The sequence below is a fragment of the Eumetopias jubatus genome, unplaced genomic scaffold (genome assembly GCF_037043125.1).
Source record: "Eumetopias jubatus isolate StellerSeaLion01/CBP00866 unplaced genomic scaffold, mEumJub1_p1.0 scaffold_14, whole genome shotgun sequence".
NCBI lineage: Eukaryota > Metazoa > Chordata > Mammalia > Carnivora > Otariidae > Eumetopias > Eumetopias jubatus.
In genome coordinates this window covers 37,107,200-37,131,371 of record NW_028274820.1, presented here as the reverse complement: position 1 = coordinate 37,131,371, position 24,172 = coordinate 37,107,200, and the positions used below count along the sequence as shown (strand labels likewise).

The 24,172-nt window shown below is 35.9% G+C and overlaps 1 protein-coding gene across 1 annotated transcript; it reads left to right on the top strand.

Moving 5' to 3' along the window:
• The first annotated feature begins 365 nt into the window (after nucleotides 1–365).
• LRRD1 (leucine rich repeats and death domain containing 1) lies at nucleotides 366–22,476 on the top strand. The gene is made up of 5 exons (XM_028117818.1): nucleotides 366–2,282; nucleotides 6,256–6,454; nucleotides 19,105–19,266; nucleotides 21,543–21,660; nucleotides 22,290–22,476. Exons 1-5 carry the CDS (start codon nucleotides 366–368, stop codon nucleotides 22,474–22,476), a joined length of 2,583 nt encoding a protein of 860 aa, XP_027973619.1.
• Nucleotides 22,477–24,172: the final 1,696 nt, after the last annotated feature.

Below are 24,172 nucleotides of genomic sequence, written 5' to 3'. Positions count from 1 at the left end.
ATGTCTCCTTTCTCATTTTCTATAATTTTAATGTGATTTCAAGAGTATCATGTGATAAATGCATGCAATCCATAAACTATTTTTAACTACCAATCATATAAAATTAGCTTATTATAAATAAATAATAAATTATAAATGTATTGTTTTTTAAAATAAAAATAAATTATAAATATATTGTTTTAATATCTATTAAATTATTCACTACAGAATAAAAATTATTATAAAATTCATTTGTAATTTCAACATCTTTATTATATGTCTTCTTTTAATACCAATACTTGTTTTGTAGGTTCAAAGGAGAAAATTAAACATGAAAATTAAAATTGAGTTACAATCATGTATTGATGTAAAACATAGCAGCAAATATGTCTGAAAATGACGGTACTTCAGAAGAGCTAGAAGATATCACTAGTCAATTTAGGACAGAATCTACATCATGGTCAGTGGAATCTGAATTTATTAAAGAAACATCAAATTCATTAGAGGAAGCTTGTGAAACGCATCCTAGAAATGATGAATTAGGTATACATGACGATACATCAACATCGTCCCCTGGAAATAAGTCTAAGAGAGATGAAGAACAAAGGAAAACTCTTCAATTTCCTGAAACAATCACTGTATATGACAGCTTGCGGTTAAAAAGTGATATTCCACAAAGTCCACCATTATCAATAACTGAGATGGTTGCTGAGTATCCGGCTTTCACTGGCTTCTTATCGCATGAAACATTAGAAACAACTAGTCCACAACCCTCTGAAGAAAATCAGAAAGGACTTGGCTTAGGATCAGATAACTTTACAGTTAGCCTCAAGGCCAAGGGTTTACAAGAATTCCCCAAGGACATTTTAAAAATCAAATATGTAAAATATCTATATTTGGACAAGAACCAAATCAAAAGTTTTAAAGGGGCAGACTCAGGTGACCTGCTGGGACTTGAAATTCTATCCTTGCAAGAAAATGGGTTATCATCTCTTCCACCTGAAATTCAGTTACTTCATAATTTAAGGATATTAAATGTCAGTCACAATCAAATATCACATATACCTAAAGAAATATCACAGCTTGGGAATATCAGGCAACTCTTTTTTAATAACAATTACATTGAGAATTTTCCTTCTGGCTTAGAAAGTCTTGGAAACTTAGAAATTTTAAGTTTGGCTAAAAATAAGTTAAGACATATACCAGATACTCTGTCTAGTTTTAAAAACTTGAAGGTTCTCAATCTGGAATATAATCAGTTAACAATATTTCCTAAAGTTCTGTGCTTCCTTCCAAAGTTAATCTCACTAATCCTTACTGGAAACCTGATAAGCAGTTTGCCAAAAGAAATTAGGGAGCTTAAAAATTTAGAAAAACTTCTGCTGGATCATAATAAACTTACCTTTTTGGCTGTGGAAATTTTTCAATTATTCAAAATGAAAGAACTCCAACTAACTGACAATAAACTGGAAGTTATTTCACACAAAATTGAGAATTTTAAGGAACTCATAATTCTAATACTTGATAAAAATCTGTTGAAAGAAATTCCAGAGAAAATTTCCCATTGTGTAATGTTGGAATGTCTTAGTCTTAGTTATAATAAATTAACAGGACTTCCTAAGAACATCTATAAGCTCAAAAATTTAAGAAAACTCTATGTAAACAGAAATAATATAGTGAGAATACCTGACAATATCTCCCATCTTAATAATATGTTCATTCTAGAATTTTCAGGAAATATAATCACAGATGTTCCCATTGAAGTGAAAAATTGCAAAAAAATAACTAAAGTTGAATTGAGTTATAATAAAATAATTTATTTTCCAGTAGGTTTGTGTGCTTTAGATTCTCTTTATTATTTGAATTTTAATGGAAATTATATTTCAGAAATACCTGTGGATATATCTTTTAGTAAACAACTACTTAATTTAGAGTTAAATAAAAATAAACTCCTCATATTTTCTGAACACTTATGTTCTCTTATTAATCTTGAATACCTGGATCTTGGTGAAAACCAAATAAGGAAAATTCCACCATCTATCTCCAATATGGTATCACTCCATGTTCTTATTTTATGCTGTAATGAATTTGAAGCTTTCCCTATAGAAGTGTGTACTTTAGAAAATCTGCAAGTACTTGATCTTTCAATAAATCAAATACAGAATATCCCTTCAGATATCTGTAACCTAAAAAGAATCCAGAAATTAAACATCTCAAGCAATCAATTTGTGTATTTTCCTATTGAACTGTGCCAACTTCAGTCGTTGGAAGAGCTGAATATAAGTCAGATAAATGGAAGAAAGGTAAGAGATTGATGTCCTGGGCTTTGGAGGGAAGTTGGCACCGGAGGGGATTAGAATCTGAACTGTAGTATGTGTGCGTTTTAAATTTAGCTGGAATATTTTATTTTTTAAAGAATAGGTTTTTAATTTTTAACCCCAAACATGGCTTTAAAGTATATTTCCCAACATGAAAGCTTCATGGGAAAATATTTCATTCAAATGAAATTCCAAGTAACTAAAGTTGACAATTTTATAGATTTCTTTTTATTTCAGTTTAATTGTAAAAGGAGTTTTAAAGTTATGGATTATAATATAAACACATTATTGAAAATTTAGGAAATTGAGAAATGAAGTAAAAAAAAATCATTCCAGAAGCATACCATTGTAATATAACTATTGGTTACTGGTCATATGGTGATAGAACTTACCTTTACTCTTTTTTTTATGTATATGGTTTTATAAGCAAGTATAAAAAAATTCTACATTCAATTTTAATTTGTTTCTCCTATTTTCACTTAAGATTAGCATTTCCCCATAATATAACACAATCTTCTCAATAATTGTTATAGCTAATACATGATATAAGTAACTAATCGTCTGTTGTTAAGCATTTAGGGATGTAATTTTTCATCATCATATAAAATGCTGTGATGAACGTTTTCATAAATACAGCCTTTTTCACATTTTACTATTTTATTAGAGAATTTTCCCTAAAGAATTGCTAGGTCAACACAAATGTTAAGCTTTTCATTAGCATTAGCTTTTCATTAGCATTAGCTTTTCATTTTACTTGAACTGTAAGAATGAATTTTATAGAAATAGTTAAAAAAATCAAACATTGCTAATTTATATTAAGATCTTAGTAAACTAATGAAAAGGGCCCTAGAGCTATTATCTGGCTATGTTTAATTTGGCCATTATAGTCAAATTAAAATCATCTGATAGAGGCTGGACTATTATATAGAACAAGATTTCCCAAAGTCTGTCCTTAAAAACACCTAGTCTGAATTGCTCCTTAGGAAGGGGGGAGGGGGTGGCTCCTTGAGCTATTGATCAAATAGCTTTGAGAAGCACTGGTTTCTTCTCTTAGAGGATCTCTTAGAGGATCCCCCAATGAATGTTAGTGTATTAAAAGCCCTGAAGAGTTCTGCACTAAAGAAATTGATTTGTCTCCGTTTAACCAACATTTCCCAAACTTACTTACCCTTTTAAACCCAACACCTGCTACATAATACATTTCCAGAAAGGCTACTCCAAGGAATACCTGCTTAAGTAGCTGGAATTGAAAATGATATATGTGTTTTTCAAGTTGTTATTGCACTAAAGGATACTTTTTGGTTCTGCATTATAATCACCAACTAATTTCTTGGCTGATTTATAATCCTCTCACTTTCTCCTCCTGTATCTTACTGTGCAAGTCTACAAGGTTGTATCCTTTATTCCTCTTTTCTATTAACTTCTTACTATACCATGCACATGACCCTCAAATTTGTATAACTGGAGCTGATCTCTCATCCCTGTTTTAGTCCCACAGTTCCCAGTTTCCCTGTTCTTCTACTGTCTCAAACTCAACATGATTTCAAAATCAAACTCATCTTTCTTTCCAACGTAACTCCCTTCACAACTTCTCCATTTCTGTTTGTGATGCCACTTTCTTCAGATCTACAAATCTAGAAGTCATGAACTCATCTTTCTTCCCTATCCATCACTAGTTATACTGTAACTTTTTCCTCTGAAAAAGCTCTTGGATCAACTCCTTCATTTTCCAGCGTCACTATCTCCAACCTTGTCCATGGTCATCACTCACCTCATGCCTAGGAGCCTCTTGCCTATTCTCTTTGACTCAGTCTCCTTTCTCTCATCAGGACTTGTCAAAGTTATCAGATTTCACTACGGAGAACTGTTCTCAGGAACCCAGATTGCTTATCTATTGCCTACTCATGGCAAGTGGTTGTCAAAGGCACCAGTCCACATCACTACAACCTCACTTCAAAGGTCACCAGATGGGAGCACCTGGCTGGCTCAGTGGTAGAGCATGTTGTGACTCCTGATCTCGGGTCCTGAGTTCAAGCCCCATGTTGGGCATAGGGCCTACTTAAAAAAAAAGAAAAAGAACATCAAAAACTAATGATGCACTATATGTTGGCTAACTGAACATAATAAAGAAAACAAAGATCACAGGAAACAGAAAAAAATTTTTAAAAAGAAAAAGAGTAGGCAACCATGTAAAATAAAGCTGGATACCCTTAAAAAAAATCACCAGATGGAAAAACAATTTATAAGAACTCTTCTAAAAAAATATGATTGGAAAGATCACTTTGATAACCCAGTTGAGGTAGAGGTAAGATGCCCAAAGGCAGATAGTCACTAAACAGTCATTTGAAGAAAATAAGCTCAGGTTAATCACACGGTTTTTATTTTGCTAAGTGAAGAGTACCCAACATGAGTTTTCCTTCTGTAGTAGCTCTATTATCACATGATTCTTAGGTACATCCTCTAATAAATGTTGAGCAAATAGTTAAAAGAATATTTGATTTATTATGTTTTAAATTATGAACCTACTCACCTGTCTTGACCCGACTCCTATGTCCTAGGGCCAACTGTCAAGGGCTGCCATGGCCTGGTTCCACATTCTTTCTCCAAACACATCTCCCTCTGCTTCCCAGGACCTCTTTTTACTGTTCAGCTCCTCACTGGCCCATTTTTATGCATGATATTTGTCTTGCCTTAAGTGTCCTGTAACTTCCATTCAATCCTATTCATTCTTAAGAGGCCATTCGAGTCCCATCTGCTACACGAAGCTTTCCTTTAGCGCTCTGACGTGTACTGATATACATTCTCTAAACTTCCATATAGCCATTATAACTCTTTATTTGGTACTGGACTACCTATTGTTTAATACTGTTTCCTTATGGTTTCCTGTGTGTATATTTTGTCCCCTGAACTAATTTTAATCTCCTTGAAGTTAGGGGCTGTTTTATTTCCTTTCCCTTTAAGATTTATTTATTTATTTTAGAGGATGAGAGAGAGAAAGAGCATGAGAGGAGGGAAGGGCAGATGGACAGGGAGAGAGAGAATCCTCAAGTGGACTCCACACTGTGTGTGGAGCCTGATGAGGGGCTCGAACTCACCCTGAATTCATGACCTGAGCTGAAATCAAGAGTTGGATGCTTAACCGACTGAGCCACCCAGGCGCCCCTAGGGACTGTTTCTTATGCTTCTTTTATATATGGAAGAACACTGAGCACAATATTTAGTATTTACATTGTTCTTTGGTTATTTCAGAGGGGCCCATTTATTCAAAATTCTTTGGTTCACTCGTAGACCTTCCTTTATTTCAAAAGCCATTTGTAATGGCCATATTTTGTCTGAATATGTGCATTTGTTCTTCACCATAGCAGGGTATCTTAATTCCTGTTATTTTGCAACACTTTTTGTACTAGGAGGTTTTTTTGAGGCTACAATGCCAAGCTGTGTGAGTCCATTCTAAAGGGGTTTACTGAGCACTTACTCAAAATGCATCTTGACTGGGAACATGTACACAAAAAAGTATAAAATATATATCACGTCATTTAAAAATCCAAGGAAAACACACACAAAGGACTAATAAAAAGCACCATTGAGGAGAATAAAAATATCAAATATGGGACAGAATAGTTGGGAAAGATTTCAGGGAGGAGAAGAAACCAAAGCAGGTCAGATTCAGGGAGGGAAGAAAGGGATAGGTGGTAAGGAACACTAAGCGCTGGGAGAATAAGGAAAGTGGGTTAATAAGCCATTTGGTTAAATTGGTAGCATTGGTCAGACTGGGGAGGTACTTGGATGCCACACAATATATTATGGATTTTAGCAAGGAAGGAAGTCACAAAGAATTTGTGACATAGTGAAAATATCCCTTTTTAGGGCCAAAACACCATCCCTCCATTTGATTTTAGACAAAGTTTTAGTCATAGAAACATTTATTAAAAATGTAATTGTTTTATCTTTGTTACAGTTAACAAGACTTCCAGAAGAGCTGTCTAATATGACTCAACTTAAAAGACTTGATATCTCAAATAATGCAATCAGAGAGATTCCAAGAAATATAGGGGAATTGAGAAGTTTGGCTAGTTTAAATGCATGCAACAATCAAATAAGTTATCTGCCACCATCTTTTCTATGTTTAAATGATCTCCAGCAACTAAACTTGAGTGGTAAGTGTCAAGCGTAATCAATAAGCATAATCAACAAGTAGAATATTCATGGTCTAGGTTGCAAATTTTGCTGACAAGACAGAACAGCAGCCAACATAATGTATTAAGTGCGCATTGGAAGGAAATGACTTTCCTAGGTACAGAAAATGAGAGCAAAGCATAAGGTCCAGTTGCTTTCCCTGAAAGAGGTTATAACCCACCTGGGGGAACCTGAACATGTGAGTGAGAGGAGACAGAGAGAGAGAGAGTGTGACAGACAGACAGAGGCAGTATGGAGGGGTGAGAGCACGAGAGAGTGCTGGCCATAGTTCTGGGAGGGTTGGGAAAACCAGAGGCTGCGGTTCATGCTGCTGGTGGGGTAAGAGTGTTGCTGGGATGACACTAAAAGGAAAAACAGTCAAGAAACCCACGGAAGTAGGTTTGGAGCTAAGAGACAATTACTAAACAATTAGTATGCTACCAAGTCACCAGCTTTTACTGCCAGACTTGAAGTTAGAAGGGCTGAGTTCAAATCTTCTCATTTAGTCTGCTTCCTCCACTTATAAAGTGAAGCTAACCAGAATACCCATGCTGTAGATTTGGTGTGCAAACTGAATGAGACTTTGAAAGCAGGTAGCATATGTGAAAACATCATTCAAGCAAAAAAATGTTTATATACTCTTGTGAATTAATTCTCTCTGTTACTCGTTAATTTAGGAAGACTGAAAACACTGAACCTCAGTGTTTTCATCAGCAAGATAGGAAAGCTATAACTTCTGCTTGTTCACAGACTTGTGGGAATGTAATTAAATAAAATTTATGGAAATAGTTTCACAAATGTGAGGGAATATACCAATGAAAGGAATTTAGGGATTGATTCCTTTCTTCCCTCATAGCATGGGCTTTGGAGTAGGACAGAGCTTAGAATTCTAGCTCCATCATTCAATGGGAAGTTTTTTTTTTTGTTAATGTTAATCTTGTTTCCTAATCTGTAAATGAAAATAATAATTTATATTCTTTGAACTGTGAGGATTAAACGGTTAATCACTAAGCACAGAAAGTGATGTAGGTTTTAAACTGATGTGAGAGCCTCTCTCCAAAGAGCCAAAAAAAAAAAAAAAAAAAAATGAAAGGAATGTAGATTGACATGCAGACTGCTTGTGGTTGTCCCTGGGAAGAAGGACAGACAGCTCTCTTGCCTCATAGTTATCTCTACAGGCACTGATAATGCTATCAGGCAGGCTTTCATCTTCCCCCACCTGTAAAACAGCTAGTTACGGTATCACTGTTGTACCTGTTGTTTACAGATGGCATCTATTCTGATGGGTCAGTGCTTGTGCCAAACAAGTTGTCAAATATTTTGAATAGCACCACTGCTCACATGTACTAACGTTAACAGCCACTGAAAGGACTCCTACCTCTAGCCTCTCTCTCTTTCTCTCTCTCTCTGCCCTTTGTTGTTGCCAGTTTTTTAAAACACTTTTTTTTTGAAGTATAGATACATACTGAAAAAAGTACACATTGTCTCAAAAAATTAACATTAAAAGTAGAATTACCATATAACCCAGCAATTCTATTTCTGGGTATCTATCCAAAGGAAAAGAAAACAGTAACTCAAAAAGACGTATGAACCCCAATGTTCATTGCAGCATTATTTACTTAAGTGTCCATCAATGGATTGATGGATGAAGAAAATGTGGTGTATACACACATACACACACACACACACACACACACACACACACGATGGAGTATTATTCAGCCATAACAAAGGAAATTTTTGTTGCTTTCCAGATTTTCTCATCTTTGGTGTTCAGCAGTTTGACTATGCCATGCCTAAGTATGTTTTTTTTTGTTATAATTAAAGTTAAATGCACACAATCTAAAATTAACAGTTTTAAAGCACATTAACAAGGTAGCACAATGTAATACTAACTCTATCTAGTTCCAAACATTCATCAACTCCAAAGGAAACCCTTACTCATTAAGCAGTTGCTCTCTCTTCTCCCCTTCCCTCTCCCTCTGGTAACCAGCAATGTGCATTGCATCTCTATGGACATACCTAATACCATGGATAGGTCATACAAATGGAATTGTACAATATATGACTTTTTTGGACTGGCTTTTTTCACTTAGCATAATGTTTTCAAGCTTCATCCATGTTGTACCTTGTATCAGGAGTTCATTCCTTTTATGGCTGCTTAATATTACACTGTACGAACCTTCTATTCTTTGATGATCCATTCATCCTCTCATGGACATTTGGGCTACTTTCACCTTTTGGCTATTGTGAATAGTGCTGCTATGAACATGTGCAGACATGTGTTTATTTCAGTACATTTTCAATTCTTTGGGGTATATCCCTAGAGATAGAATTCCTGTGTCATATGGTAATTTTATGTTTAATTTTTCGAGGAACTGTCAAATTGTTTTCCACAGAGGTAGAACCATTTTTACATTCCCACAATGAATGTACAATGATTCCAATTTCTCCATATCCTTGTCAATATTTTGTTTTACATTTTTTTGGATTACAGTTATGCTAGTGAATGTGAAGTGGTATCTCATTGTGGGTTTGATCTGAATTTCCCTAATGACTAATGATTTGAGCATCTTTTTTAGATGTTTGTTGACCATTTGTATATCTTCTTTTGAGAATTGGCTATTGAATTCCTTTGCCCATTTTTATTTATTTTTTAAAGGTTTTATTTATCTATGGGGTGGGGGGCAGAGGGAGACAGACAAGCAGACTCTGCACTGAGCTCTGAGCCTGACACAGGGCCTGATCTCAGGACCCTGAGATCATGACCTGAGCTGAAACCAAGAGTCAGACACTTAACCAGCTGAGCCACCCAGGTGTCTGTCCTTTGCCCATTTTTAAATTGGGCTTTAATTGTGTTGTTTTGTTGTTGAGTTGAAAGAGTTCTTTATATATTCTGAATACTAGACCCTTATTAGATATATGTTTTACAGTTATTTACTCCCATTCTATAGGTTGTTTTTTCTTCTTTTTAAGATTTATTTATTTATTATTTATTTATTTATTTATTTGAGAGAGAGAGAGAGAATGAGAGATAGAAAGCACGAGAGGGAAGAGGGTTAGAGGGAGAAGCAGACTCCCCGCTGAGCAGGAAGCCCGATGTGGGACTCGATCCCGGGACTCCAGGATCATGTCCTGAGCCGAAGGCAGCCGCCCAACCAACTGAGCCACCCAGGTGCCCCTGTTTTTTCTTCTTGATAATGTCCTTTGATACATGAAAGTTTTAAATTTTGATAAGTCCAATTAGCTATTTTTTCTTTTGTTGCTTGTGTTTTTGGTGTCATAACTACTAATCAATTATCCAAATCCAAGGACTTCCCCCCCATGTTTTAAGAGTTTTTAAAATTTTATCTCGTGTTTAAGTTGTTGATTCATTTTGAGTTATCTTTGTATATGGTGTGAGGTAGGGATCCACATTCATTCTTTTGCATGCAGATCTCTAGTTATTCTAGCATCATTTTTTTTTTTAAAGATTTTATTTCTTTATTTGACAGAGAGAGACACAGCGAGAGAGGGAACACAAGCAGGGGGAGTGGAAGAGGGAGAAGCAGGCTTCCCGCCAAGCAGGAGCCCGATGCAGGGCTTGATCCCAGGACCCTGGGATCACGACCTGAGCCGAAAGCAGACGCTTAACGACTGAGCCACCCAGGAGCCCTCTAGCATTATTTTTTGAAAAGATTATTTTTCCACTTTGCATGGTCTGAGCACCCTTGTCAAAAATTAATTGGCCATAATATATGGATTTATTTTTTTTCATTTTTTTTAAGATTTTATTTATTTATTTGAGAGAGAGAGAGAGTACAAGAGAGGGGGGAAGGTCAGAGGAAGAAGCAGACTCCCCACTGAGCAGGGAGTCCGATGCGGGACTCGATCCTGGGACTCCAGGATCATGACCTGAGCCGAAGGCAGTCGCTTAACCAACTGAGCCACCCAGGCGCCCCCATAATATATGGATTTATTTCTGGACTCTCAATTCTATTCCATTGGTCTATATGTCAACCCTATGCCAGTCTCGTACTGTTTTTTTTTTTTCTTTAAATTCCAGTTAGTTAACATACAGTGTAATATTAGTTCACGTGTACAATATAGTGATTCAACACTTTCATACATCACCCAGTGCTCACCACAAGTGCACTCCTTCATCCCCCATCACCTATTTAACCCATTCCCCATCCACCTCCCTTCTGGTAACCATCAGTTTGTTTCTTGGTTTGCCTCTTTCTCTCTTTTTTCTCTTTGCTTTTTTTTTTTTAAAGATTTTATTTGTCAGAAAGAGCACAAGCAGGGGGAGCAGCAGGCAGAGCAGGCAGAGGGAAAAGCAGGCTTCTTGCTGAGCAAGGAGCCCGAGATGGGACTCGATCCCAGGACCCTGGGACCATGACCCGAGCCAAAGGCAGACACTTAACCAACTAAGCCACCCAGGTGTCCCTTTGCTTCTTTGTTTTGTTTCTTAAATTCCACATCTGAGTGAAGTCATATAGTGTCTTTCTCTGACTGATTTATTTTACTTAGCCTAATACTTTCTAGCTCCATCCAGGTCATTGCAAATGGCAAGATTTCATTCTTTTTTATGGCTGAGTAATATTCCAGTGTGTGTGTGTGTGTGTGTGTGTGTGTGTGTGTGTGTGTGTGTGTAAAAGATGTGGTTTTTCTTTATTCATTAGTCAGTGGACATTTGGGCTGTTTCCATAATTTGGCTATTATAGATAATGCTGCTATAAACATCGGGGTGCACGTATCCCTTTGAATTAGTATTTTTGTATTCTCTGGGTAAACACCTAGTAGTGCAATTGCTGTATCATAGGGTAGTTCTATTTTTAACTTTCTGAGGAACCTCCAAACTGTTTTCCAGAGTGGCTGCACTGTTTGCATTCCCACCAACAGTGCACAAGCATTCCCCTTTCTCCACATCCTGGCCAACACTTGTTTCCTTGTGTTGTTGATTTTAGCTATTCTGACAGGTGCCAAAGTGTTGGCCATCTGGATGTCTTCTTCGAAGAAATGTCTGTTTGCATCTTCTGCCCATTTTTATTTTTTTATTTTTATTTTTTTAAAGATTTTTATTTATTTATTTGACAGAGAGAGACAGCGAGAGAGGGAACACAAGCAGGGGGAGTGGGAGAGGGAGAAGCAGGCCTCCCGCCAAGCAGGGAGCCCGATGCGGGGCTCGATCCCAGGACCCTGGGATCATGACCTGAGCTGAAGGCAGATGCTTAGTGACTGAGCCACCCAGGCGCCCCTCTTCTGCCCATTTTTAAATTGGATTATTTATTTTTGGGGTGTTGAGTTTTATAAATTCTTTTTATTTTGCATACTAACTCTATCAGATATGTCATTTGCAAATATCTTCTCTCATTCTGTAGGTTGCCTTTTAGTTTTGTTGATTGTTTCCTTCACTGTGCAGAAGCTTTTATTTTGAAGTAGTCCCAATAGTTTATTTTTGCTTTTGTTTCCTTGCCTTAAGAGACATATCTAGAAAGAATTTACTACAGCCGATGTTAAAGAAGTTATTTCCTGTGTTCTCTTCTAGGATTTTTTATGGTTTCAGGTCTCACATTTAGGTATTTAATCCTTTTTGAATTTATTTTTGTGTATGGTGTAAGAAAGTAGCCCAGTTTCATTCTTTTCCATGTGGCTGTGCAGTTTTTCCAGCACCATTTTTTGAAGGAACTGTTCTCTTCCCATTGGATACTCTTTCCTGCTTTAGTAAAAGATTAATTGACCATATAATTGTGGGTTCATTTCTGGGTTTTCTATTCTGTTCTATCGATCTCTGTGTCTATTTTTTTTTGTGCCAGTACCATACTGTTTTGATTACTACAGCTTTGTGATAAAACTTGAAGTCTGGAATTGTGATGCCTCCAGATTTTTCTATTTCAAGGTTGCTTTGGCTATTTGGGGTCTTTTGCGGTTCCATACAAATTTTAGGATTGTTATAGCTCTGGAAAAATGCTGTTGGTATTTTGATAGGGATTGCATTAAATCTGGAGATTGCTTTGGGTAGTGAAGACATTTTAACAATACTTGTTCTTCCAATCCATGAGCATGGAATGTCTTTCCATCTCTTTGTGTCATCTTCAATTTCTTTCATCGGTGTTTTATAGTTTTCAGAGTATAGGTATTTCACCTCTTTGGTTAGGTTTATTAGGCATCTTATTGTTTTGGGTGCAATTATAAGTGGGACTGATTTCTTAATTTCTCTTTCTGCTGCTTGGCTGACTTAGTTGGAGGAGCATGCAACTCTTGATCTTGGGGTTGTGAGTTCAAGCTTCACACTGGGTATAGACATTACTGAGAAAAAGAAACTTTTAAAATACATACATACATACCCTTTCACATACTGAGGGAGTTCCCCATATTCCTAATTTGAGGGTTTTTTTTTTTTTGAGTGTTGAATTTTGTTAAATGGATTTTCTGCACCAACTGAGATTATCACATGTTTTTTTCCTTTTTTCTCTAAATGTCATGTATTACACTCACTGATTTTCTTATAATGAACCACTCTTGCATTTAAGATAAATCCCACCTGGTCATGAGGTATAATCCTTTTAGTATTTTGTTGGATTTAGTTTGCTACTATTTTGTTGAGGATTAGTTCATAAAGGATATTGGTCTGTAGTTTTCTTGTATTGTCTTTTTCTGGCTTTGTTATCAGGGTAATGTTGGCCTCATAGAATGAGTTAGGAGGAGTTCTGTCCTCTTCAGTTTTCAGGAAGAGTTTGAGAAGAATTGATATTTGTTCTTTAAATGTTTGGTACAATTCATCAGTGAAGCCATCAGTCCCAGGGCTTTTCTTTGTTGGGAGATACTTGATTACTGATTAAATCTCTTTACCAGTTATAGGTTTTTCTGATTTTCTGTTTCTCCATGATTTAGTCCTTGTAGGTTCTGTGTTTCTGGGGATTTGTCCATTTAATCTAGGTTATCTAATTTGTTGCCATAATGTTGTTCATAGTACTCTATGTAATCTTTTTATTTCTGTAGAATCAGTAGTAATGTCCCCATTTTCATATCTGATTTTCAGTAATTTGAGTCTTTTCTCTTTTTCTCTTAGTCCATCTAGGTAAAGGTTTGTCAATTTAGTTGATCTTTTCAAAGAACCAACTTTTGGTTTCATTTTCTATTGGTTTTTATTCTCTGTTTCATTTATATCTACTTTAATTTTTATTGTTTCCTCCTCCTATTAGCTTTGGCTTTACTTTGTCTTTTTCTAGTTGATTTAAGTGTAAAGTTATTAATTTGAGGTATTTCTTTTTTAGTGTTGGTATTTCCAGCTATAAATTTCTTTCTAAGCATCCATAAGTTTTGGTATATTGTATTTTCATTTTCTTTCATCTCTTCACATTTTCTAATTTTCCTTTTGGTTCCATCTGTGACATACTGGTTATTTTACAAGTGTGTTGTTTAAAAAATTTGTAAAATTTCCAGTTTTTCTTCTGCTTTTTTTTGCTTGTTTCATTCCACTGTGGCCAGAAAAGATATATTGTATGATTTCAATCATTTTTAATTTATTGAGACTTGTTTTGTGGCCTAACATTATGGTCTATCCTGGAAGATGATCTACGTATACTTGAGAAGAATGTGTATTCTGCTGTTGTTGGTTTGAGTGTTCTATATATGTCTATTAGGTCTAGTTGTTTTGTATTGCTCAAGTCCTCTGCTTCCTTACTGACATTTTGTCAAAATGTTGTATCCATTGTTGAAAGTGAAGTATTAAAGTCTCCAACTATTATTGTAGAACTGCCTATTGCTCTCTTCAATTCTGTCAATATTTGCCTTCTGTTTTGGGGTTCTGTTGTTTGGTGTGTATATATTTATAATTGTTATATCTTCTTTATATACTGGTCCTTTATCAATATATACTTCTTTGTCTTTTGTAATAGTTTTTTGACTTAAAGTTTATGTTATCTGATATTAGTAAAGCCACTGCTGGTCTCTTTTGGTTAGTATTTGCACAAATTATCTTTTCCCATCCTTCAATACCTAGAGCAAAAACAGAAAAGAAAATACTACACTCCCAGTCCTTGCAGCTTAGCTCTAAGTTGGGGTACTTCAGTGCTAAGCCAGGCCACCGACAACTTTTAGTTTTCCTCTCTTGATTGTGTGGAGCCCAGAGATCTACCTTAGGTTCAAGCCTAGGATTTTCTCAGGTTTCTTCTGAGCATGTGTCCAGTCCTTGGCATGCCTGTTGTACTCTGTTTTCCCCAGGATACACTCTGGCACCTCTGAGCCCTTATTCCCTCAAGAAACTTCTCCCTGTGCCTCTTCCTTCCTGGGCTTTTATGTCTGTTTGCTACTTGCCCTGTCTGCTGTCCCTTGCTCCAGGTGGGCATGGGCAGTCTATGTCTTTAAATGTTACAACAACTGCCACTGGCAAAGCAACTCCAGCATGAGTGGGAAGAGTAAAACAAAAGTCAGCCTTTGTGCCAGTCCCTTGGGGAACCACCAGACAGGTCAAAATGCAAAACCACAATATTTTAAGGACAAGGTCGTTATTAGCTCTCTGACAGCTCCAAGCTGCATCAGCAATGTCAGTTTGTGCCATCCCAGTGGCAGCCACAGCTATGCTGGGAAATGCAGGATGGTAGGGAAATGAATGAAAAAGCTTCAGGGCTCTCTCACCTAAATTCTGCTGCTTTTATCCTCATTGAACACTATCCTGGTTACTGTAAGATTTGGATTAAATTCCAGAATTCTGAAAAAGCTGATTCTATCAGACTTTCCCAGCTTATGATTGACTCAGTGGAGGGGCTGAATCTTTGAGAGCCCTACTCTGAATTTTCTGTGACAGCCATCCTAGATGTGGTTTTTTGTATTCATACTTCTTGGATTTCACTGAGCTTCTTGTCTGTATAGTTATGTATTTTATCAAATTTGGGAATTTTTCAACCATTATATTTTCAAATATTTTTTTCTACCTCATTTTCTCTTTCTTCTCCTTGTGAGACTCTAATTACCTTTTCATATTGTCCTATAAAACCCTAATTTGGGGGCGCCTGGGTGGCTCAGTCGTTAGTGTCTGCCTTTGGCTCAGGTCATTGTCCCAGGGTCCTGGGATTGAGCCTCACATCGGGCTCCCTGCTCAGCGGGAAGCCTGCTTCTCCCTCTCCCACTCCCCCTGCTTGTGTTCCCTCTCTCGCTGTGTCTCTGTCAAATAAATAAATAAAATCTTAAAAAAAAATGAAACCTTCCTTTTAAAAAAATAAAAGAAAATAACACAAAAAAACCCCATAAAATAGGTATAAATCTGACAAAGTATATGTAAGGTCTGTATGCTGAAAACTACAAACATAGACAAAATGACTCAAACAAGACCTAAATAGAGAGAAATATAGTATTCATAAATTGGAAGAATTGATATTGTTAATATGTTACTTTCCCCAACTTATTTTTAAATTCAACTCAATTCCAATATACATCCCAGCAAGGTTTTTTATTTCAGAAAGAAATGAGCTAATTCTAAAATTTATATAAAAGGCAAAAGAAATAGAATAGCTAAAATTATTTTGACAGAGAGAGACACAGCGGGACAGGGAACACAAGCAAAGGGAATGGGAGAGGGAGAAGCAGGCTTCCTGCTGAGCAGGGAGCCCGAAGTGGGGTCATGTGGTATGGATCAAAGTTTTTTTGTTTTGTTTTAATGTTGCAGTTTGTTTTGTTTTTTGGCTTGTGGCTATCTGGTTGCCCTAGCACCATTTGTTGAAAACACTATCTTCTTGGGATGCCTTGGTGGCTCAGTCTGTTAAGTGTCTTCCTTCTGCTCAGGTCATGATCCCAGGGTGCTGGGATCAAGCCCCAAGGGGATCCCGACCCTGGGATCATGACCTGAGCTGAAAACAGATGCTTAACGACTGAGCCACCCAGGCGCCCCTAGCTAAAATTATTTTGAAAAAAGAACAAAGTTGAAGGATTCATACAACCTGATTTTTAAGACTTATGAAAGGCTATGGTAGTAAAGACAGTGTACAATTGGCAAAATGACAGACATAGATCAATGGAATAGAGAGTGTAGAAACAGACCCATGCATATATGGCCAATTGATTTTTATGTAAATGTAATTCAATGGAGAAGGTAGTACTTTCTTTTTTTTTTTTTTAAGATTTTATTTATTTATTTGCCAGAGAGAGACAGTGAGAGAGCGAATACAAGCAGGGGGAGTGGGAGAGGGAGAAGCAGGCTTCCTGCCAAGCAGGGAGCCTGATGCGGGGCTTGATCCCAGCACCCTGGGATCATGACCTGAGCAGAAGGAAGACACTTAACAGACTGAGCCACCAAGGCATCCCAAGAAGATAGTGTTTTCAACAAATGGTGCTAGGGCAACCAGATAGCCACAAGCCAAAAAACAAAACAAACTGCAACATTAAAACAAAACAAAAAAACTTTGATCCATACCACATACCATATAAAAAACCAACTGAAAATGAATCACAGACCTAAATGTAAAAGCTAAAACTATAAAACTGCTAGATAAAAACATAGAAGAAAATATTTGTAACCTTGGCAAAGATTTGTTAGATACAACACCAAAATCACAATCCACAGAAAAATTAATTGGACTTCATCAAAATTAGAAACCTCTGCCCTTCAAAAGGTGTTGTTAAAAGAATGAAAAGCCACAGACCAGAAGAAAATATTTGCTGAATACATAAAAATAATTCTCAAAAGTCAATATTAAACAGTTGCCTCAATAAAAATTGGCATAAGTTTTGAACAGATACTTTACAAAGAATGTATATGAATGGCAAATAAGCACAAGGAAATATACTCAAGTCATTAGTCATGAGAGAAATGCAAATTAAATCTATAATGAGATATTTTTGTATGTGTGAATGCAAAAAGGAGCTTTTATTAAAGCACGGGACAAGACCTGTGGGCAGAAAGAGCTGCTACAATGAACTCTTTCTCTTAGAATAACTAAAATTAAAATCTGACAATACCAAGAGCTGTAACTGCAACTCTGATATATTGATGGTAGGAATGCAAAATGATACACATTCTTTCTTATAAAGTTATATGTATATTTACCATACAACCCCCCACACTCCAACTACACTTTCATTTCAAGTGAAATGTAAATGTATATTCAATAAAAAAACTGAGTGCAAATATATAGAATGGTTTTATTCATAATCACCAAAAAGTGGAATCATTGAAAATGTCCTTTAGTTAGCGAATGGATGATGTATGCAAATCCATATAATGGAATATTTCTCATTAGTAAAAAGGAACAAACTATTGATATGTCATTAAACACCAATAAATCTCAAACGCATTATGCTGAATGAAAGAAGCCAGACCCTAAATACTATATGTTGTGACATATATATTATACATATGCATTAACACATATATTTATAATTATGAGCTTATAATGTACATTTTAAAACCCCTTATATATATGTAGGTATGTATGTGTACACACACACACACACACACACACACACACACACACACACACACACACACTCCCAGAAGCAATGAGCAAAACTAGTATCCTGATCTTGGTTTCTGAATGCCACTCTTCACTGAAAGGAACCAGGTTCCTTTATGACTATAAATAATATAACTATAAATGTATAAATAATAGAAAGGCAAACTTATAGGTCAGTTCCTCTTTAAATGATTACGAAGTCTTACCCTGTTAGTCACCACAGTTTTACTTTTTACCTGCAGTTTTTGTTAGATTAAGGTGTCTTGAAAACATTACACTTTAGGGAAGTAGAGTTTAATCCCCACTCCTTGAGGATGGACTAGACCTTGTAAATCAGTTCCAAAAAATATAGAGCATGGACAAGAAAAAATCAAAACATTATATCAGAGAAACCTGGCAAGACACTGTTTTAGCCAAGGGATCAAGCTTAACATTGCTAGTAAAGTCATATGGGTATCAGGTACCCCTGCTGGGATGTGATGAGAGCTCTTCACCTCTGTAGTATTCTTTCCAGAAACCCATAACCCCAGTCTAATCATGAGAAAATATATCAGATAAACTCAAATTAAGGAATATTCTATAAAAATACCTAATCAGTACTACTCAACTGAGTAAAACAAGGAAAGAATGAGTAACTGTCTCAGACCAGAGGAGACGAAGAAGACATAACTCTATGCAGTGTGTTATCCTGGAATGGATTCTAGAACAGAAAAAGGACACTGATAGAAAAAACTAATGAAATCCAAAATTGTCTGCAGTTTATTTAATAGTAATGTGCCAATGTTTCTTAGTTTTGACAAATGTAATACAATAACGTGAGATGGTAACATCAGGTGAAACTAAAACTGGATGAGGAATATACAAGAATTCTCTACAATTTCTGCAACTTGCTGTACATCTGAAATTATTCTAAATAAAAAGTTTATTTAAAAGATACCATCACAAAGTCCTTTCCTGTACTATAAGAGAACAGCTTCCTATCTCATTTTGCCATCCTCTGAGAGAAAAGAACCATAGCTCTGTTTCTATACTTCCTTCTTTTCACTCCTAGCAAGGAAACAATGATAAGAATTTATATTTGGTATATCTGGTATGTTGCCAACGAGACACAGTAAATGCCCCATAAGTAGTTGTTATTTATCTTCAGATTTTTCTTTATACAGAAAGGTATAATTCAATTATAACTTCATTTCTACTAGGAAATAATCTGACAGTTCTACCTAATGGTATCCACAACCTTTTTTCACTGAAGGAGATAAATTTTGATGATAACCCTTTGCTGAGACCTCCGATGGAAATCTGTAAAGGAAAACAATTGTATACTATTGCACACTATCTACAGAGGGCAGATCAAAGAGATGGTAGGTGATGAGAGAGTGGCTTACTAGCTTATAAGTCATTTTCTAGTATCATCTGTAAATTAAAAGATAGTATGCTTTATAGAGGTTTTCAATCTGGCAGAGGCATTAAAATATTTATCATCTTCCCTTTACTGAGGGTTAGGAATTTATTTTGATAATTCAGATTTTTCATCTGGGTCCACACAAACTAAACCATTGAAAACAGGCAAACCCAAGTGGAGGAGTAGGCTGTTATCCACCTATTGGCCTCAATACCCTTCCACAGGTTTTTCATCATGGCTGTGCCCAGACTTAGGCATTCCACACAAAAACTTCTTCATGGGTTCTGATCCGTATCACCATATGTAGTTGTTCTAAAACTCTCATCTGGCCTTGAAGAAAGTACTTAGACCTTTTCCAATGAAGCCAATCAGCTTTTGGCCCACTATGATCACCTGTCTGCAGTCATGGGTAGTCTTCATTCTTCGTCCTTAAGCATTCCTTTGGTTGTCCCTGATTGTTTCAGATAACAGGTCCATTTTCTTTAAATATCCTTCCACTGGACCAGATGGAGATTGGTTTCTCCAAGCCTCTGGCAGGGAAATTTCACTGTCCAATTCTTTCCTTGGGGCTAAGTTCTGAACAACTAAGCTTTTTCCTGGGACTCTGACTTTGCTTCTGTCAATCCTTAGACTGGATCCAGAGTTTGGTCCTCCACTTCAATGAGTACTTACAAAGTATTAAGTCAATTTAATAAGTATGGATCCAGATTTGGGGAAATATACAAAACCATCCCTCCATATCATTCTGTTATGTTCCCTGTCTGTAATCAGGAGCTTATATCAGCATAATCTCATAATATAGTGAGATGGTCACTAAAAATGTACAGTTCTCTTTAAGTCACAATATACATCCACGTGTGGCTACCAGTTAAAAGTTTCTCTAAGACTTGGGCCTCACTGATGGAAGGAACCTAAGAGAGAAAATTAAAAGTCACAGTAGCTGTTTTTTCTAACTTGCTATGCAAGGTGGTTCTGCTCATTATCATTAAAAAGGAATATTTTATGATAACTACTTTTTTTTAAGATTTTATTTATTTATTTGACAGAGAGAGTAGAGGGAGCAGCAGGGAGAGGGAGAAACAGGCTTCTCACTGAGTGGGGAGCCCAACGTGGGGCTCGATCCCAGGACTCTGGGATCATGACCTGAGCTGAAGGCAGACGCTTAACTGACTGAGCCACCCAGGCACTCCTGTGATATCTACTTTATAAAGTTTTTAGAAGTTTCTAAGAATCCATAAAGTATTACTGTTAGGTAACAGGAAGAGACTTTATGGTTAAGCGTCTGGAATCGAGTCCCGTGTCGGGCTCCTTGCTCAGCAGGGAGCCTGCTTCTCCTCTCTCTCTGCCTGTTGCTCCCCCTGCTTGTGCTCTTTCTCTCTGGCAAATAAAGAAAATTTAAAAAAAAGCAGGAAGAGACTTTAGAGAAGTGGCAACAGATCAAAGTCGGCAGAAATGAGAGAACCCTAGCCACTTATATCCTTTATACCCAAGGGGCCTTCATACTGCAGGTACGCAGAGAGAGGGGAAGGGAGTCATCATGGGAGATACATTTATTCTCCAATTAGCAAAGAACATGGGGTTCCTTCCTTAAAATTTTGCTTCGGAAATTGGACTTTCATTTATATCATTTGCATATAATCTAGCCTGAGGGACTGAGATGATTACAGGGGGGTGGGAGATTGCTAGTTCTTAAAAATTCCCAAAGTACCTTAATAACAAAAAATAGATCTAGTCCAAGTTAGCTGGAAACTTTAAAAAAAAAAAAACAACAAAAAACTAAAAACTCTCTACTTATATCTAAGCTAGCACTCATTAAATACAGTGATTTGAATATAAAATATACACATAAAATATACACACTGTATTTATAGTAGATGTAAACTTGGTTTTTTTAAGAGGGTACATAAAGAAGCCCATTAAAAAGCCTGAATCAAAGGATGGAGTTAAATTCATTTCAAATCCTCAAAGAATTAAAGTTTTTGAAAATCATTTTGTAGGTGCTTATGATACACTTTTAAATGGCAATTACATGTTGATTATTCAGATTTTGGAAGAAATAGAACAAATGGTTCAAATTTCAGTTTGTATATTAGGTCTGCATCTTACTTTTCAATTTTACTTGACATAGACATTTGATAGGAGCACAGAAGTAAGGGACTCAGATAAAATAATAACTTGAAATAGAGTATGTTTTTCAAAAGAAAGGACTTAAATTTTTTTTGTGTTCAAATGTAGAGAAAATCCTAGAGAAGATCTTCAACATAGTTGCCAATAACATCACTGAAACAAATTTTAAATTTCTGTGTAAAAAATTAAACCTGGTCATCTCAGAAACAGATATGTCTGCAAAGAGGTATGTATGAAGAACAACATGTGGTATAAGCTTATTCTTATGTTCTGATTTATATCACTTTGGTATTATAAGATTTTGAAACATTATATTAACATGAATTCTAATTTGCTGTAAAAGACTGATGTTAGTTTATTATATATTTGAGAACCATGTGGGCAATGTAGTTAAGAGTAAGGGCTCTCATGGCAGACTGTCTGGCTTTAAATTACAACTAGTTTTGTGACCTTGGATAGGCCCCTTAACTTATAGGTACTTCAATTTCTCCACTGGTAAAATGGATATACTTACCTATGAGAGTTGTTATGAGATCACGTTATAAAGCACATAGTACTGTAGCAGTAATATACTGCCTTAGGATAAATAACCCACAATTACTGTTTTGAGATCTTGAGTAAATCTCTCTTAGAAGTGAATGTTGATTGATTTTCTACAAGGAAACAAGGGTTGGCATGGAACTAACATTCACTATTTGCCAAGCTCTGTGCTAATTTTATATGAACAATCTTCATCAATAATTTAATCTTCACTTCAACCTGGTAAATTGATTTGAAAACTTAGGTATATAATATTTAAGTAACTTAAATGATCTTAGTTGGTGATTAAAATAATATTATCTTTAAAATTTTCAGCACTGTTTCATTAAATGAGAGAGTCCGCCAAGCACTTGATAGGTGGAAAATGGAAAGTAACAACTTGTCACTAACTACTGCTGCTTTAGGAGACCAACTAACTCAGGCACTAACTATGATAGGAGCATATGAAATTATGGACAAAATAACAGCTTTAAAACTTTTTACATGTGCAATTAAATTTTGAACAGTGTACCCATAATAAAAACTGAAAATTTATGATGTACTTATATAATTGAAACTGGAGAATTGCATGTCATGTGTCTTTTCATGCATTCCTAAGAGATAATGACAATTTATGGCTAGCACTTAAATGTTATCATAATAAAATATCAGAGACACTATTTTGTATACTCGTTCTGTTACCTTGTAATTATGATAATAATTTTTAAAAAGTAATGATTCCATTTAAAAATTCTTTGTTATACAATGCCTTTATACAACCCAAGATTTATAGGTAATAACGTCATTAGTACCTTGCACTGGAGTTACAAAGCAGAGCAATTTCATTTTAGATGCCAGCTTAGAAGCTGAAATGAATGTACTATCCCTACTGTTTCTCCATGAGGAATGGGATAGCTCTGTTAAGCATAAAGCAGAGCCAAGGTCAGTAAACCCACTGAAGTTGAAAATAACAAAAGTCAAAAAAGTAGTTAATATGCACCACATCTTCTTTATCCATTCATCTATTGGTGGACACTTGGGCTGCTTCCATAATTTGGCTACTGTAAATAATATTGCCATAAACATAGGGGTGCATGTATCCCTCTGAATTAATGTTTTTGTATTTTTCTGGGTAAATACCCAGTAGTGTGATTACTGGATCATAGGGTAGTTCCATTTTTAACTTTCTGAGGAAACTCCATACTGTTTTCCACAGTGGTTGCACCAGTTTGCATTCCCACCAACAGTGGATGAGGGTTCCTAGACATCAAGCAAACACTGTTTTGTCAAAACTCTTTCCATTGTAAAAGATAGAAACTTTATCTAGTTAAGCTAAAAAAAACAAAAACAAAAACAAAAAAACCCCTGCTCATGTAACTGAAGCCAGAGAAGACCCAGGTGAAAAACTAGTTTTCTGTTAACTGTGAGGAAGCAAACACTGCATTGTGTTTGGGTTCTGGAGGCAAAAACTGTTTAAAATCATTTTATTAAAATTCTACTGTAGGGGTGCCTGAGTGGCTCAGTCTGTTAAGTGTCTGCCTTTGGCTCAGGTCACGATCCCAGGGTCCTGGGGTGGAGCCCTGCATCGAGCCTGCATCGGGCTCCCTGCTCAGCAGGAAGCCTGCTTCTCCCTCTCCCACTCCAACTGCTTGTGTTCCGTCTCTTTCTCTCTCTCTCAAATAAAAAAAATCTTTAAAAAAATAATAATAAAATTCTACTGTAGTAGGAGGAGAAGAGAATAGTTAAAACTGTAGTTTCTAGAGTCAGTGAATACAATGCATCTTTAAAAATAGCATAGGAGGCTTACTGTTGAATAATTTACATAAACAGATACAATGCAAAACCTTATCTTATTTTCACAATTATTATTGTGTGACTTTTCTGATTTAGCTAAACAATTTTTCACAAATATTTGAAGCAATGAAATCAATTAAAGGTTTCATTTGTGTAACAGAAAAGTAAACTAGTAACTTAGTTGCACTAAGAGAATTTTTATCTTGTGAAAAATAGGTTGTCAAAACAAAAATGTATTTCTTTGGCTTTCTATCTAGCTAACAAATTTTACTGATAAAAAGCTAATTTCCATTCTTAAAGAGGAAGTTAATATAAATATTTTTTTCCTAAAGAATGAGGGCTTTCTGCTTTTGTTTCACAACTACATTCAGAAACTGAGCAGAATCAGGATGCTTTGCTTTTCTCCTGTCTCAGATTCTATGTTT